General features: G+C 48.4%; 3 protein-coding genes across 3 annotated transcripts; 2 read left to right on the plus strand and 1 right to left on the minus strand.

Annotated features, from left to right (window-relative positions):
- Positions 1-1,081: 1,081 nt before the first annotated feature.
- Positions 1,082-6,014, minus strand: oser1 (oxidative stress responsive serine-rich 1). Its single transcript, XM_084464286.1, has 4 exons — positions 5,639-6,014; positions 4,105-4,214; positions 3,524-3,640; positions 1,082-2,464 (listed from the first exon to the last, which is right to left on the minus strand). Exons 2-4 carry the CDS (start codon positions 4,179-4,181, stop codon positions 1,627-1,629), a joined length of 1,032 nt encoding a protein of 343 aa, XP_084320412.1. The 5' UTR covers positions 4,182-4,214; positions 5,639-6,014; the 3' UTR covers positions 1,082-1,626.
- A 939-nt stretch (positions 6,015-6,953) lies between these two features.
- Positions 6,954-11,896, plus strand: manf (mesencephalic astrocyte-derived neurotrophic factor). Its single transcript, XM_084464287.1, has 4 exons — positions 6,954-7,151; positions 7,539-7,666; positions 9,579-9,720; positions 10,731-11,896. The coding sequence occupies exons 1-4, from the start codon at positions 7,061-7,063 to the stop codon at positions 10,913-10,915; spliced, it is 546 nt and encodes a 181-aa protein (XP_084320413.1). The 5' UTR covers positions 6,954-7,060; the 3' UTR covers positions 10,916-11,896.
- Positions 11,897-12,907: 1,011 nt separating this feature from the next.
- rbm15b (RNA binding motif protein 15B) lies at positions 12,908-17,042 on the plus strand. The gene has a single exon (XM_084464285.1). The coding sequence runs from the start codon at positions 13,109-13,111 to the stop codon at positions 15,785-15,787; it is 2,679 nt and encodes an 892-aa protein (XP_084320411.1). The 5' UTR covers positions 12,908-13,108; the 3' UTR covers positions 15,788-17,042.
- Positions 17,043-17,387: the final 345 nt, after the last annotated feature.

Genomic DNA, 17,387 nt, shown 5'->3' on the forward strand with positions numbered 1-17,387 from the left:
TTCTCAGCCTCGCCTGTGAAGCAGATCATTTGTCCGACAACCACTCTGATTACTAAGGACTTGTTCCCTCTATTCTTCTCGGTGCATAAAAGCCGATCTCTTTCTACCATAGAAAATTAAAGACACACCCTTTCGAGTCACGCTTTTGTCGTCAACTATAGTAGTTATACAACGCTCAGCTGAGGAGCAACACCCACCGGGACGAGAATGGAATGCTGCCCTCTAGTGGCCGATTATATATAGCCCTCACTCATCAATGGCCGTTTTATTATTATATTTTTTATTTATTTAAAAAAAATGCCTTCAAGTAATATGTATGTTCATATTTGTTGCCAGGTTCACAAGCTAACCAAATTGTGTTATGCATTATAGACACCATTCATAGTATAAAATGAAGGCTGGATTAAAATTTTAAAAAGTGATTTATGAATGCCTACTGGCTCATTCCGAAAGGGTGTTTTTCATTGCGTAGGATTACTTTTCTTTCGTGTCGTAATTATTTGGAAAAATAAAACGCTTCCACCGAGAGCGGCGTCGACACTGCAAGGGAAAACGGAACAGAAAGCGTATCCGAGTCTGTGATGAGAACCGATACCGCTGACTTTCCGCGCTGCGGTTCACTGCGTTTAGTTCATATAATCAACGCCTGAAGATGAAGGCCTGTATACATCCCTATCTAGCAGTTCTTAGAAACCACACTGTGGTTTACTCTTCAAAGGGTATAAAAAGCACCTTTGATTTCTGGAAGTTTGAAGGCTTCTTGCTTTGCGTGTAAACAGTTTCGTTACATATCGACCTAACGTTTAACTTCACTTGGTGTTTTATTCTGGAACTAGCTCAAGGATGACATCCAACGCAAAATAAGTTTCATCCTATAAAGTGAGTGTTTTGTAATAGATACTTCTTTAAGATAGCCTTCTTTTCACAATTTTCATTTTTCATAATTTATATATATATATAACGAAAAATAAACCCCAAAACAGTCCAGAGCTACACCTAGCCTATTGTGTGATATACTTTGGACTTACACCTTCTTCTGTACTACCAGCGATACAATAAATAAATCCACACACGGTTCAAAAAACGTTCTTCTTTATTTAGAGTTGAGGTTAGCGCTCTGGGACCAGCGTAGCACCGGCAGCCGTCTGAACCAACTCTTTGGCAACTTGACCAGTAAACCAGAAACAAAACACACAGGCCTCAACTAAAGAGAGAGAGAGAGAGAGAGAGCCATCTACTAGTGGCGCTCGACCAGAGAGAGAGAGAGCGGCATCGGAATAATTAAATTACAATATCCACATTCAAACTGAATATTCTAGAAGACTCAAACAGCTCGGCCCGTGGTGTCTCCCCACCCTCACCCCCTGGCTCTCCCCCCTTTTCTCTCCTAATCTCATCTTTTAAATCTTGTAGTAAATCTCTTTTTATTCAGACATGGGCGCAGAGCGATGGGGGGGGGGGTGTGTGTGTGTGTGTGTGTGTGTGTGTGTGTGTGTGTGTGTTCATGCTCATGTGCGTGTACAGGTGTGTTTGTTCAGGTGTGTGTATGTTCTGAGGTGTGTGTGTTTGTGTGTTCAGGTGTGTGTATTTGTGTTCAGGTGTGTGTGCAGGTGTGTGTGTGTGTGTTCAGGTGTACATCATCTCGGCCATGTGGGACATCTTCTTGGGGATGTAGAGGAAGTACTCCATGTACCCGGAGAGGTCCTCGATGTTGATGTCGTCCACGTAGGCGCGCGCCGCCTGCTCCGAGCAGGAGCGCGGCGAGGAGGAGGTGGCACCGGAGGAGGAGGAGGAAGGAGTCCTGGGGGCCGGGAGGCTCCTCTCACACTCGGAGATGGCCCCGCGGAGCCCGGTGAAGGAGTAGACCTCCACGCCCGGCCACCCCGCAGGGGGCGGGGCGGGGAGGGGGGCGGCGGCCGCGCACACACACCCGGGCGGGGGGTCCGCCGCGGCCCCGCCCTCGGGGGCCTCCCCCCCGGAGCAGGAGGAGCAGGGGGGCGAGCCGGGGCCCGTGGCCCCCACGACGCCGCTGGAGAGCAGCTGGGACAATGCGTGGAAGTCAGAGGGCTCCGCCCCCTGGCTGGGCCCCGCCTCCCGCTGGGCCGGGGACCCCGGGGCCTCGGGGGAGGAGGCGGGGGGAGCGGGACCCCCGGCGCACGCGCCGAACACGGGAGGGGTCTGGGCGAGGGCCGCGGGGCCCCCGGCTGCGGGCGGCTGGGTCTGCGCCGTCGGAGGCGGGGCCGGGGACGTGGAGGCGGAGCTGGGGGGCGGGCGGGGCTCGGGGGCGGCCAGGCGCTGGTGCTTGAGACAGCCACTGGGGGGTGAGAGAGAGGAGGCGCAGGGGGAGGAGGTGGAGGAGGAGGAGGAGCTGCAGTAGGTGAACTTTGGCGGGTGGAGGATGGGCGACTTGGAGCGCCGACGTCGTTGGGACCGCGAGACGCCCCGGGACGTCTTCCTCATACAGCTGGAGGAGAGGAGGAGAATGAGGAGAGGAGAGGAGGAGAGAGAGGAGGAGGAGAGGAGAGGAGCAGAAGGAGGGGCGGAGCCAGACGAGGAGAGGAGAATGAGAAGCGAAAGGAGATGAGATGAGGAGAGGAGGAGGAGGGAGAGGATGGGAGGAGAAGAGAGACAAGAATAGGAGAGTGTGGACAGAGGAGTCAAAGTGAGTCAGTAGTATTTGTATAGCCCCATGTCAAAGGGCTTTGACTGATAAGGAGGTGCAGAGAGTGGGGAGGTATTGGATAACGGTTTGACGGCATCTGCTTTACTTGGTCACAGACGCCACCCGGTGGATTAAGGCGATAAAATGCATCCAAACTATCCTTCAGTTTTAAGATTGTTAACATGCAGCAAATCAAGTAACCAAAAAATATATCAGTCCCAAGGTATAACAAAATATTCATCCTTCTAAACCAATCATATATATAGTGCTGTAAATCAGTTATTATAAGAAGGTTCCTTTCTGAAGAGGTCTCATTGTTAATGCCATCTAGTGCTCTATCATAGAAATATAAACCATGCAAGGCTGCATCCGAATCTCCACACTAATGCACGGCGTTAGTGAGAGTAGTGGTGTGTGTCAGAAATCATGTCATGCAACATACATGTTATATATGCAAATACATAACATACACGACAATGTATGTGTTGTTTTTCCCATCACATAAAACATACATACATATAACAATGACACCCAGCTACACACACAACTCAATTTATTCTGCAGATTAGGATGCAGCCATTCTCTTATACTTGGACACAGGTTCCAAAATAAATGACTCCCGTCAATTTTAGTTAAAGAAAATGGGATGGTCATACATAGACACTAGTGATTGACCGATATTATCGGCCGATATTTGCGTTTTTTACGTGTATCGGCATTGGCCAATTTGTTATTTAAAAAAAATTATGATTATCATTATTATTTTTCCCGTCCGCCCGCCGAGACAGACAGACAGACAGACAGACAGACAGACAGACAGACAGACAGACAGACAGACAGACAGACAGGGGGGAGACCTACCCATGCCAGGGGTCCTTGGTGACGCCCAGCTTGGGCTTGGCCCCGCTGGTCTCGGGACCGGCCCGCGGTACGGCCCGCGGGTCTAAGGCTTCACATACATTCACTGGGCCGGGCAGACTGAGAGGAGGAAGCACAGACGCAGAGACACACTTTAACACACGTCTTCTGATGGTCGCGGTGGTGGCTGTGGACTGCAATCAATATTCTTGTGTATTTATACAGACACTCACAGTGAGTGTCTGCATAGTCATTTAAAACAATTTCAGATACACACTTTTAAAACAGACACCTCTTCAGACGGTCTTCGTGGTGGTGGCTGTAGAATGTATTCAATATTATTGTGTATTTGCTGCTATTTGGTCGTTCACTGTGTAGTAACTTAAACTATTTTAATTATTTTACTGATTACTGTTGATACATGTCATCAGTGAGCCAGGTGCATCTTGCTCAAGGATACCAAGATAGACTGGGATCATTGGGGTTCAAACCCAGAACCCTTCGGCTGGGAGTCGAACACCCGAACCACCACACTATCCTGGCTCACCACACACACACACACACACACACACACACACACTCACCTGGTCTCTGCATCCACGCGGAGCTTCTTGAAGGCCGTTTGTAGGGTCTCCTCCTCCTCCTTCTCCCCCGCCTCCATGGCTGGAGGGGTTAGCACCGTCCACCCACCCAGCTACACACACACACACACACACACACACACACACACACACACACACACACACACACACACACACACACACACACACACACACACACACACACACACAACTCATGAGTTAGGTTCAATGTTCTCTGGGATTGCTGTAGGCCTAACTAGGCCTGGGCGATATGGCTAAAAGACATATCACGATATAACTTGATCATATTGATCGATATCGATAACTATTGATCATTTTAATGACCTAAAAAGACTGGAATTACCATGCTGGATTTAAACACTTCTGTTTAACTCTTAATATGACCTTCCACTGTTCGTCATTGATAAGTACTCCAATGTCAATACAACAATGAAAATGCAAATATTGTAAATAAGTATAACCGTGTTTGTGTAACAAACCCAGCTGCTAGATTTGGTGGTCCAGTCCCTTATCGATATATATTGAACATATTTTGTATTGATATTGATCAAAAGTCTATCACAATAATATAATTTAATGTTTTATTGCCCAGGCCTAGGCCTAACTGTCAGTTCTGTATCCAAAATAGCTCTTCCTCAGTATCACCTGTCCAGAGCAGGTTATTGATCCCTGATCCCATCTCCCCACAAAGCCTCCATAGAGCCAGGGCTGCACTGGGAAGAACGCATCCCTAAGAGACGATGACTCTGTTGTTTACGTTCCAACCTTGTGACCGCGCCATGAGTGGGCGTCTGATGACGTGGTCGTCATCCAACTTGTCCAAAACAATATTTTCTTGTCATCCCTTTGACTGCATTAAAAATCATTTCGTAAGACGTTGATATGATTGTAGGATATGAGAACGCAAGTGAGTCTTTTGATATGGATATTTCTTTAAGATAGCCTTCTTTTCACAACTTCCTTTGGAAAACCAGTGTTCATCATTTTTTTGTCATCCTTGACCGCATTCAAAATCATTTTATAAGTTTATAAGTAAGATGATATGATTGTAGGACAGGACAATACAACAAGGATTTAAAAAGTTGGTCTCTCTACTCCATTCATAGTAACGCGTTTATGTACAGCATGGCCATGACTTGCCTGATGTTGCGTCCACCTACTCGCTTCAATGAGGACCCTCAACTCAACAACCAAACAACAACACAAACCACTCAAATCAACACACCACCGTCGACCCGTTAGGATCCATTAAAACACGAACATGAGTTTATGTGTATTTACACACACTGTATAAATCATAAAGATCCGAGTGGAGAACATCCACAGCAACATTTGAGTCTGATGGTGAACGTTGGCTGCTCACTCCCACCCCGACGGCTAAGCTAAGCTAATGCTAACAGGTTAGCCTAGCCTAGCCTGGCTAATTGGCTAACCAGCTAGCTGGGACGTGAGTAATGTTGTTGTGAGGTTTCGGCAGATATTTATACCTAAAAACAATCAACCAGGATATACTCACTGTTCAGGAGATCCTGGCCGAGGCGAAGGAAGAGATTCCCGGGTTCATGCGGGGTCTCTCAGCACCCAGACGGCCCGACGGAGGAGCTAGCCGCGGAGGCTAGGAGCTAGCCAGCTATGGAGGCTAGCTACGAAGGCTAGGAGCTAGCTACAGAGGCTAGCTGCAGAGATGACAGCACACAACAAGAGAACAACAACAACAACAATCTACCGTTCACCGATCAGACGGCGCGGACGGTCACAACGTGATCGATAGATCACGATCTTGATTCGGATTGCGGGGTCACCGCGGCGGGTCCGCCTCGGATTCGGATCGGGTGTCGGGGGGTCTGCTGCTGGTCTTCGTGTTGTTTACACTGGAGTCGAGGTGACTCCGCATTACAGCAGCAGCGGCAGCGCGCGGCCGCTGACGTAGAACGCACCAGAAACACACGCTGACGTCACCCGCAGGCAATTTTTCTTTTTTTTGGGGGGGGGGGGGCGGTTATTATTATATTATTATTCTCTAGGATTAACAGATGATGTTTCTTTGGACCGAGATATCAGTCGGGTCCGCGTTGAGAGAGAGAGAGAGAGAGAAATAGAGAGAGAGAGAATTTTTTGGGGGGAATTATTATTATTCCCCAGAATTAACAGTTGAACGGTTCTTTGGACCGAGATATCAGCCGGGTCCGCGCTCACCAGTGGTATCGATGAGCGCCGTGTGTGGGCGCGCAACGTGGGGTGTGAGGGGCGTTACGTCACTGTTATATAACAGACATGTGCGTTTAAAGGACACAACCTGGCAGGGACACTCAATTGAGTCCATGTGAGATCCACTCTAATTTCCCCCGCTTCCCACTGCGTTATCGATATCAAATCGATGGAAAAACAACCAAAGTATACTGTATGCGGTGAATAAAAATGCAATCTATGTTATGTAAAAGGAAAAATCTGATATAATTGTATGCCTACAGATCCATGTTTCAAGGTTGTGCTTACATTCATAAAGAAAGAAAGAAAATCTGATGAAAGAATCATGAATGGGATACAACTGGAAGTAACATCGTACTTTAATGAATTTTCACACGCACGCACACACGCACGCACGCACGAAGCAGATTTTTATTAGGTGACACACAAATAGTATGCAAACATTTTAGGGGCGCCACTGCGTTTTAAACCAATCGAAGTGCGCCAACTGGACGGCGCACCCGGAATGCAATACATCCGTCCAATCACAGGTGAATGCGTGTAAAACTACAGGAAGCGTCTGATATCCTGACCAATCAGAGCCCGGGGTAGAACAACGTGTACCAGGAAGACTGTACATTTGTACCCACCAGTCTACCGGCGTCCGCTCTGGAGCAACTCATGTCTACACACTCTATCCCTATAATTATTAAATAGTATTTACGGTTCATCCCAGTAGTTTGTCGGAGCCATGATGCTGGTGTTAAGCGGTCTGTCGCTGGCTCTGGCCCTGTCGCTGCTGCCCGGAGACGCGGAGGCGCTGAAGGATGGAGAATGCGAAGGTGGGTTTGGAGCCTAGCCTAGCCTGTGTCGGTGTACAAAAGTAGATGAAACGAGGGGAGATCCCGCAATTTAAATGTTTTTCTCGTCGTGTTATTGTCGTATTATTGTGTAGTTCTTAGACTGTAGCGTGTGTTTGGGACTTCACATGATTTGCTCGCATCGAAAATCTCGATTCTCTCCCGACGAACAGGTGATGATCTCTCTCTCTTCTTAAAATGAACACTCAATTATGTATGTTCATAATTTCTTTAAAATGTGTACTCAGGGAAAAAAAGGTCATTGATCATGAATGAAGACAGTAGTGCAACATCCAGGATGGTTTGACACCGGAAACTGATGTCCGCCTCGCAGTTTAATGTCATATTCTCTTCCTCTCTTCGTTCCAGTGTGTGTTTCTTTCCTGGGGAAGTTTTACCAGTCGTTGCTGGATAAAGAGGTGAAGTTAAACAGTGCCGACATCGAGGTGGCCCTCTTCAAGACCTGCAAAGAAGCCAGGGGCAAAGAGAACCGCTTTGTAAGCATCAACCACTGAACCTCTCCCCCTCCTTCACCCTTCCTGCTCTGCAAACAGACATCCTAATCAAGGATTTTACTGCACAGGAACCGTTTAGTTTTGGTTATTTGAGACAGACCTATCTATCAATGTACATGTAGGCTTTTGGTTGTGGTGATACTTTTAGTTTGAATATTGTGTTATACTGGCTGTACGCCATGCATTCTATCAACCCTTTACAAACATTTAACATGCCCTTGCATGTCCTAATATCAGCCAAGCCAAGTCTCTCTTGCTTATATTTACTTATACTTTAGTCATACTATGTTTATCTATATATGTAACTACAGGCACAACAATACTAAGGCATTTGGATTGAGAAGTTGTCTCTCAAATTGTAGGAATATAGACCTAGCACCAAATAAAATAACTGTTCTTCATCTCATGCATGCAGATTATTGGGCGAGTTCTCAACATCTTGTTTAGTTATTGCTCTTTCGTTCCTATGACTACTTACTCAAAATGGGTTATGACGGTTAAGATAGAAGCATGGTACATGCAGTGATTTTAGTTTGATATTCGCATGCCTAACAAAATAGCTTGGACAGACACCTTTCAATTTAGCCTTGTTCTGAAGGCTGGAATTTTTTGACTATTTCACACCATTAGATCGCTGATATGGATGCTCAACACGTCTTTTCCCTTGTATCAAGGACATTGTGCGACAGTGTTAAACATTGTCCATTGTGCAAACAAGACTAATCAACTAAATTGACTCTATATGAGCCATTGAGATTAGGAAGCAAAAAAGGGGGATATTGAACGTTACACTGAATTAGTCATCAGGGATATCATAGTGGGAGTTCCATCGGTCCGAAACAAACAAAATGGCTCTTCAACGAATCAATCACATTTTACGATTGGTTATAATGTACAACACAATACAAAGTGTTTGTGTTGCGTCATCAACTCAAGACACCCCCCTCAAGTGGGTTGCCGTGGTTTAAGGAACTGTGAATCCCATTCGTCCCGGACGATGGGTCATGCCTAGCCAGCACAGTGTCTGGCCATGAAAGGCCTTAACATGGTCAAACTCAGCTAGTGGGGCTGCAAGGGCAAGGCCAATAATTGAAGCTTGTCAGGGAAGGTTTGCACTGGGAACATTTCATATGTGGATCTGTGAAAACTCTTGGTTTAGACGCTCTCCCCCTCAATATAAACTAGGTTCCAAACTGAGCGTTTGAGCTAGTTGCCCGTGGGCCTTTCAGGCTGCAGGGTATCTTCCTCTTCTGGTTTTCAAGCATTCACTTCAGGAGAAAACAGATTATTTACATACATAATTTACTCCAGTTTGTGTTCTTTGCAGGATTCTAAAACATGAGTGTTATTCCTTATAGTCTAAAATCACAGTCTTAAGATTAGTTTTCAAGGCAATGTAGTAATATGAAAATCTGTGAGCTGAAATATCCCACATTGTGGCACAGGTCCTATGGGTTGTATTCCAACTGCAAAAAAGTGGTCCATAGCCATGACCAATATCTGAACCATATTGTTTGTGCATGCATTACTAATCAATCATATCAATATATATATATATATATGATAATTGTCAGTGTCCATGCTCGGGAATGTCCACTTTAATGCCACTAGTTTGTACATGAGTCAGTGAAACACACAAGGCTTTCTGGTCCCCAATGAAGCACTGTACTGCCTTCATGTTGTTAATCTGTAGGAAACAGAGTGAACATTGTACTAAACCCTTTTTAGTTTGAGGTATGTTGCCTTACACCGAGGTGTGTCTGTCTTGGTTCCTGCACATTTTGTTCAGCTGGGACATCAATGGTAAACAAGTGGTTGGTCTAACATTCTATGTCTTGTTCTCTCTCTCTGTATCTCTCTCTGTCTCTCTCCCTCCCTCTCTCTCCCTCTCCAGTGCTACTACATAGGGGCGACAAGCGACGCTGCCACTAAGATCGTGAACGAGGTGTCCAAGCCACTCAGCTACCACGCGCCCGTAGACAAGATCTGCGAGCGGCTGAAGAAGAAGGACATGCAGATCTGTGAACTCAAATACGGTCAGTCAGTCCTTCCAGGGTCATTCGGGTCACACCCCAGATCAGCCACGTCAGGCCACGGTCCCCCCGCATCATGCCACATTGTGTGATTATGAATTTAAAAACATTATACTCAATGGGTGCATAACGACAGAGCCATGATGTTACCTCAAGCTCCGCTCCTAACCCTGGCACAGCATCCATTACCGCCCAGTGTATTAAACACAGAACAAGACCTAAAACTGAATCTTGCGACGTTGGTTGTGCTTTTTTCCCGACTGCATAAAGCTGATGAGCTGAGCGGCGCTCTATGGCCCATCTGGTCTGCGACTGGCCTTAGACTTTCATTAGTGTAGTCTTTCATTGTATTACATTTAAGGGTTGATCTTAGGAGTCCTTGAGCAAGATGCCCTAACCCCATCTGCTCCTTAATCTCCTGCATCTATAAAACATGGTATATTTTAGTTTAAAAAAAAGTCTGCTGAATGACTAATTAGTGATATAATCAAATAGTATTCGAAAGTGTTTGACAGGTTTAATCCTCCTCTGCTATAGGGTCGAGGTGCCCTTGAGCAAGCCAGGGCAACTCCTAACTGCTTCTTATGAGCTGTTTGTTAGGTTGAGGAAATATTAGTATACTATTATCATGGCATACTGAAGCCTGTTGTTACGATTGATTTGCTACCTTCTGGTGCCTTAGAGTCACGTGATTGAATGTGAGCCATAAAAATGGTATCCTTAATGTAGCAGATCTAGTTTTGTATCACTTGTTAACTTTGGTGTGGCCATGGGTTCAACTCCCAACCGAAATGTTTGAACCCCACGTGGCCGCAATTTAGGCATTTCATAGATTCCCTACATACCCCTACCTGCTCCATAGAGACCTGGATATACATCACTTTAAGTTGCTTTGAATAAGGGTGTCTGCTAAATGTTTAAACAGTAGGTGATAATGGCAGCCTTCATCTCATCACATGCCCTGGTGTTGACCGCCCTGCTGACCCTCTCCCCTATCCTTCTCCTGCGTGCAGACAAGCAGGTGGACCTGAGCACGGTGGACCTGAAGAAGCTCAAGGTGAAGGACCTCAAGAAGATCCTGGAGGAGTGGGGCGAGTCGTGTAAAGGCTGCGCCGAGAAGTCCGACTTTATCCGTAAAATCACAGAGCTCATGCCCAAGTACGCTCCGACAGCCGCCAAGGCACGGACAGACCTCTGAGGAGGACACGAACCAATCACAAACAGCTCTGGACTGCATCGGCCCACCACCATTATCTGGAGAGGAGAAACACGTTTAGTCTGGTTCACGGTTGTCTGAAGTAGATGGCCGCTGTCTAGAAAGTGTCTGCGAAATTATTTGCATTAAAAAGGGTAGACAGCAGCATCCGGGAGGGGGGGGTGTAGGGGCGGGTCATAGGATTAGAACGAGGAAATCACATCACTTTGTGACGGGGGGGGGTATTAACACTTTGTGTAGGTTTTTCATATTATTTAGTTGATGCATTTCATGTTTTTTGGTGACGTAACGTTATTTGTTAGATGTCCTCTCCGCTTCATCTCCTTTGTGGTATCTCTAGTGTCCAGGGAATGGATGAAACACTGTGGGTATTGGTAAAGGATATACGCTTTTAGCAGACAAATTGCTTCCATGGTGGAATTTCGAGAACAGGGTAGAGATTAAATATTATAAATTTTTAATTAATTAATCCGTGCCCCTCTTATTATTTAGCCTTCCTACATATTCATCGAGGTAAGGGACAACCCCAGACGTTGCATTTATTTGGAAGGTGTCTAGTAAAATCACTTGATTCGATTGATAACCACCGAGCAGATCAATAGTTCAGATACCGAAGCAGATTTATTTATTGGTAGATAAATGCTGATGCGATCTGGCACACTTTGATCGAGGTTATGTGGTTATGTATTAAAAACGTATGTTTTCTTCACTCATTGGAGATATCATTATTTGAACGACCCCTATCCTTGGCTCCAGAAGGTATACAACCTGCTATGTTTTATAGTTTGGTGTAAACGACATGTGTGTACTTTAAGGTACTTCAACAATGTGAACGGCTTGAAGAGACTGGATATGTAAGGTACAGTAGGTCCCTGTTCCCTCACGTTGACCTTTCATCTAAGCCTTGGTTGTGTATTACAACTGTGCTACTCTACTTTTTCATTAAAATATGGAAAAACACTGGCTCTATAGTTTTGGTCTTTTCTTAATGTAGCAGATCTAGTTTTGTATCACTTGTTAACTTTGGTGTGGCCATGGGTTCAACTCCCAACCAAAATGTTTGAACCCCACGTGGCTGCAATTTAGGCATTTCATAGATTCCCTACATACCCCTACCTGCTCCATAGAGACCTGGATATACATCACTTTAAGTTGCTTTGAATAAGGGTGTCTGCTAAATGTTTAAACAGTAGGTGATAACGGCAATTTAAGATGATGTCAGTACCATCCAAACACAAATATGGAGAGGTCCCTTTCAATTAAGTATTGATGTTTCAATATAATAACGTTTATGTGTATTCAGAGTATAGACTATTGAGTTAAAATCATAAGAAACTGGGGAAAATAAAGAGTTAAATCAATAAATGTGAATTACAAAGTGGGAAATACAGTGGGTTTCAGCAGCACACATCAGTACAAAAAGCATACAAATATGTATCCAAATAAATAATATATACACATTAGTTTAAATGATATATGATTCAACTAAAACTGACTTAAAATACAAATCACACCATCACAAAGATTAACATGTTGTATTTAAGTCCCTTACATTGTCAATGCCTACTCAACAATAGTAAACATCTTTAAAATGGTTATACATTTTAGTCACACTTAGAAATAAATCGTTTTTGTTACTGAAACAGGGAAACAAAACATTTTAATAATGGAATTAAATTCGGGGCAGAATTAATAAATGCAAAAAAAAAGTGAGCAATATTATCGACATATGTAACTAAAATGTTTTATAGCAGAATTAATTTAGTTAAATAATTACATTTATAATAATCCATTACAAAACATATATAACATAGGGTTTGAATATCATTTTCTAATTCCCCTAAGGAAGTGTTGTAGGAATTTGGGAATACGTGTGACGTCATGACGACGCTCCGCCGACGTGCTCCCTCCCTCTGAGGGAAGGCGCACATTCCCATTGTCCAAGATGGCGGTGTTGGTGTAGAATCGCCGATGCTGACATGATTTTAAACGATTTTATTATTTTATTTCGCATTTTATGTAACCGTGCAGTGGGTCGGGCGTCAGTGTTCGTTTACAAAAACCATCGTCGCCGAGATTATATCTGAGCGCATCCTCCCAACGCGCCCTTTCCGAGCTGGAATCACCTTTGCAGGCGTTGAAAACTTTGGGCTCCATCATCCTCCTCGTTTGAAAATGAAGAGGCAGGCCGGGAGAGAGACGAGTCCCTCCAGGGCCCTGGCGAAGAGGATCCGTGAGAGGGAACGCGAGGCGCGGCGAGAGGAGCTGCCTCCCCCGCCGCTGGCTCTGCTGCTGGCGGAGAGCCGCGGCTACCACAAGCGGAGCCGGAGCCGGGAGCGAGAGAAGTCCCGCATACCGCGGGAGGAGCCTCGCATAGCCCGGGAGGAGCCCCGCATCGCCCGGGAGGAGTCCCGCATACCCCGGGAGGAGCCCCGCATACCTCGGGAGGAGCCCCGCTTAGCCCGGGAGGAGCCCCGCTTAGCCCGGGAGGAGCCCCGCATAACCCGGGAGGAGCGCGCTGCGGCGCTGGAGCTGCACCACAGACATGAGCTGGGTCTCCTGGGGAGGCCTCCTCTCCGGACCGCGCCGGTGGAGCTCCCCGGACCCCGACCAGGGACCTTGGAATATAAAACACTCCTCATCAGCAACCTCGGCTCACAGGTCTCGGACGAAGACGTGGAGGACTCGCTTTTCCACGAGTTCAAAAAGTTCGGGGACGTGAGTGTAAAACTCTCGCACACGCCGGAGCTGGGCCGGGTCGCGTACGTTAATTTTAGACATCCCGAGGACGCAAAGGAAGCCAGACACGCCAAGTCCACCCGGTTGGTGTTGGGGGACCGCCAGCTGAAGGTAGAGCCCATGTACGTCCGCCGGCGAAGCGTCACTCCTCCCGAGGTTGGTTACCTACCGCTGCACGCACCGTACCCGTACCGACAGAGGTCTATGTCGCCGCCGGGCCCCGCGCTGGCCGGCATCAGGGACCCGCGGGCCCGGCATTACGCGCTGGAGAGCCTGGGTCTGGGCCGAGAGAGGGAGCGGATCCTGGATTACTATGGGATGCTGGAGGAGAGGAGCCGGCCGTACGGCTTCCCTCCCGTTCCCGTGGTGGTGGAGGACCTGAAGCCTGAAGACGACCAGAGAGCCACCAGCAACCTGTTCATCGGGAACCTGGACCACAATGTGACGGAGGTGGAGCTGAGGAGGGCGTTCGACAAGTACGGCATCATCGAGGAGGTGGTGATCAAGCGGCCAGCCCGCGGGCAGGGCGGAGCCTATGGCTTCGTCAAGTTCCAGAACCTGGACATGGCGCACCGGGCCAAGGTGGCCATGCAGGGGCGCGTCATCGGCGTGAACCCGGTGAAGATCGGCTACGGCAAGGCCACGTCCACCACGCGGCTGTGGGTGGGCGGGCTGGGCCCCGGCATCTCCCTCACCGCGCTGGCCCGCGAGTTCGACCGCTTCGGCAGCATCCGCAACATCGACTACGTGAAGGGCGAGAGCTTCGCCTACATCCAGTACGAGAGCCTGGACGCCTCGCAGGCCGCCTGCACCCAGATGAGGGGCTTTCCCCTGGGGGGGCCCGAGCGCCGGCTCCGGGTGGACTTCGCCAAGGTGGAGGAGAGCCCCCCCAGGGTGTTCCCCTCGGGCTACCAGCCCCCCGCCCCGCTGCCCCCCCACTACGAGCTGCTCCCCGAGGCCTACGCCCACCACCGCGGACTGGAGCGGGAGGGCCGGGCCCGCGACCGCGCCACCTCCTCCCCGCCGCCGCCCCACGTCCTGCTCTCCCAGCGGGAGCGGTCGGTCCTGGAGCGGGAGTACCTCGGCAGCCCCCCCCGCGCCCTGGAGCGCCGGCCGCCGGCCGTGGAGGCGTTCGGCCGGCCGGGCCGGAGCGCCCGCAGCCGGAGCCGCAGCCGGGAGCGCTGGCTGAAGGAGCGGGACGAGAGGCGGGCCCGGAGGCGGAGCCGGAGCGCGTCCAACGACCGCGCCCCCGCCGCAGAGGAGCGCGAGCGGGAGAAGGAGAGGGAGCGCGACCGAGGCAGGTCAAAGGTCAGGGTGCCGGTGGGCCCTGTGTCTCCGGAGCCCAGCCCGGACCGCGCCCGCGTCCGGGCCCCCGACTCCACCACGGAGCCCCAGGACCACTCCCCCGAGGAGGGCGGGGCCCCGCCCAGGCCACCGCCCCCCACCGCCGACCCCGCCCCGCCGCCTCCCCGCCACCACGGCAAGAGGGGCGTGTCCGGGGACCACCCCAACAACCATCACCATAGGAACAGCGAGCCCACGGCCGCCTCCCCCTCTGCCCACCCGGACCCTCGCGCCGGACACCCGGCCCCCGCCTCGCTGACGGAGTTTGCGGCGGCCAGCCTCCCCAAGGCGTGGCCCGGCCTGTTCGCCCTGAAGAACAGCAGCTTCCCCACGCACCTGTACCTGCTGGAGGGCGGGGCCTCCTTCTTCAGCGGCATCATGAAGGGCCAATCGCAGCCCTGCCAGCTGAAGATCGCCCAGCGGCTGCGCATGGACCAGACGCGTCTGGACGAGGTGGCGCGGCGCATCAAGCAGGGCCGTCCCGACGGCTACGCCATCCTATTGGCCCTCCAGGGGCCCGTGGACCGTCAGGCCCCGCCCCCAGAGCCTGGGCTCCAGGTGCGGCTGCTGCGGCACCTGGTGACGTACCTGAGGAACAAGGAGGCGGCGGGCGTGATCAGCCTGCCCGCCGCCCGGGACGGGGCCGGCGCCATGCTGTACGCCTTCCCGCCCGGACACTTCTCCCAGCAGTACCTGCAGGAGGCCAAGAGGACTGTGGGTAATCTGGAGGAGGAGCATATGGTCATTGTGATCGTCAACGACACTAACTGAGAGGACTGATGCATTGTGGGGCGGGACAGGGTGAACGCACACACGTGCATACACAGGACAAAAACACTCACACACGGATACAAAGGACTGGGAAGAGATTTTTTATAAGTCGTACAGATTGTTTTTTCACACTACACCAGTCTCTATACCTCTCCTCTCTGAGCGTATCGTGTCATACTACATATGAAATGAAAGAAGAATGCATGGGTTAGGCGTTGCTCTTGGAATGCTATAAATTGTTGTTTTTAAAGGCTGTGTTTCTCTGAGACCATGTATTTGTTTGTGTTTGTGCTGTACATAGACACAATGTCACCTCTGACAGTAAACGGTGAGAGTTGTTTGGGGACACTACGCAACGTAAACGTTAAGAGCTCGGTGGGTATGGGACCTGATGGTAGAGACACTACAGGGCTCTGGTCTACATGATTGTACTGTCTGGGGTACGGGGGAGCCAAGGCTGTTTTAAGTCTCTTAGAACGAGTCTGGGGGTCAACGCAGCACTCTTAAACCTCTCACAGATCTCTCTACTGTACAGTTAAATCTGTTCTGAGGTCATGAAACCATTCCTGTTCCGTGGGTCAGCTGATGTCTCATGGTTGTTGCACATAGGAAAACATAGATATGTTTTTGATCCTTTTTCCATCAGCCAATGATCACCCTTTGTTATTATTATCTAGCATGTTTAAATGAATTGAAATGTGTTCCGGGTGCGATGTGTTTTTACAGAACGGATGTGCTTCTATATTGCGGGCTACAATGTAAATGCCTTTTACCTTTTTTAAAGAAAATACTTTTATATCGTCCATCCCTCCATTCCTCAATCCTTCCAGTCCTCTGTATGTCCCTTTTATTTGCCTCTATTACATCATCTTGGTTTTGTTACGCAACGTTTTGAAATACAGCGTCTTCAGCGACGTGACATCACCATGTATATTACACTAATTAAAGGTCTGTTTTTGGCACTGAATTTGTGTGAACGTTTGTTCATGCGTTGTTTATCAATTATGCAACTTGAAATAGGTGAAAGAATGGGTCAATGAAGGGGTCACTAGGGCTGCAACAAAGAGTCAATCCAACAATTAGTCAACATAAAATTAACCAAATCTAAATGTCTTAATCAAGTTATCAAGTACAAATAACATTGGCTGCTTAATGTTGCAGTTCAATTCAAATATTGGGTTCATGGATCATTACAAAAGGAATAGTTGTGTTTCTTGGCTGCTTGTCACCACTTTTGACTTTTGACTGTAGGCATTTGTTTTTATGTATTCGATTTTATGGACTAAATTATTAAACCGAAAGATTAATTGTTAGATTAAAAGACAATAAAATAATCGTTAGTTGCAGCCCTTCTGTCATCATAACTTTGTTATGTGATAATTGCAGTAACGTCTCAGACCAACTGGCAGTACTTTTACATTATGGTTGTGCCTGTAGTGGGGGCAGAGCTTCAGCTGTACAGTACAGTTGATTACAATCTTGGTATGTGTGTGGTCCTCTCAACTGTCAATCGAGTATAATAGAATCTCAATCCTGTTTACAACATGATCACAAACCGTTTGTGTAGGTACACTAAAAGCTCTGTTAAATTGTATTTTCT

Source organism: Micromesistius poutassou, assembly GCF_964030765.1.
Source record: "Micromesistius poutassou genome assembly, chromosome: 2".
In the NCBI taxonomy this organism is placed as follows: Eukaryota; Metazoa; Chordata; class Actinopteri; order Gadiformes; family Gadidae; genus Micromesistius; species Micromesistius poutassou.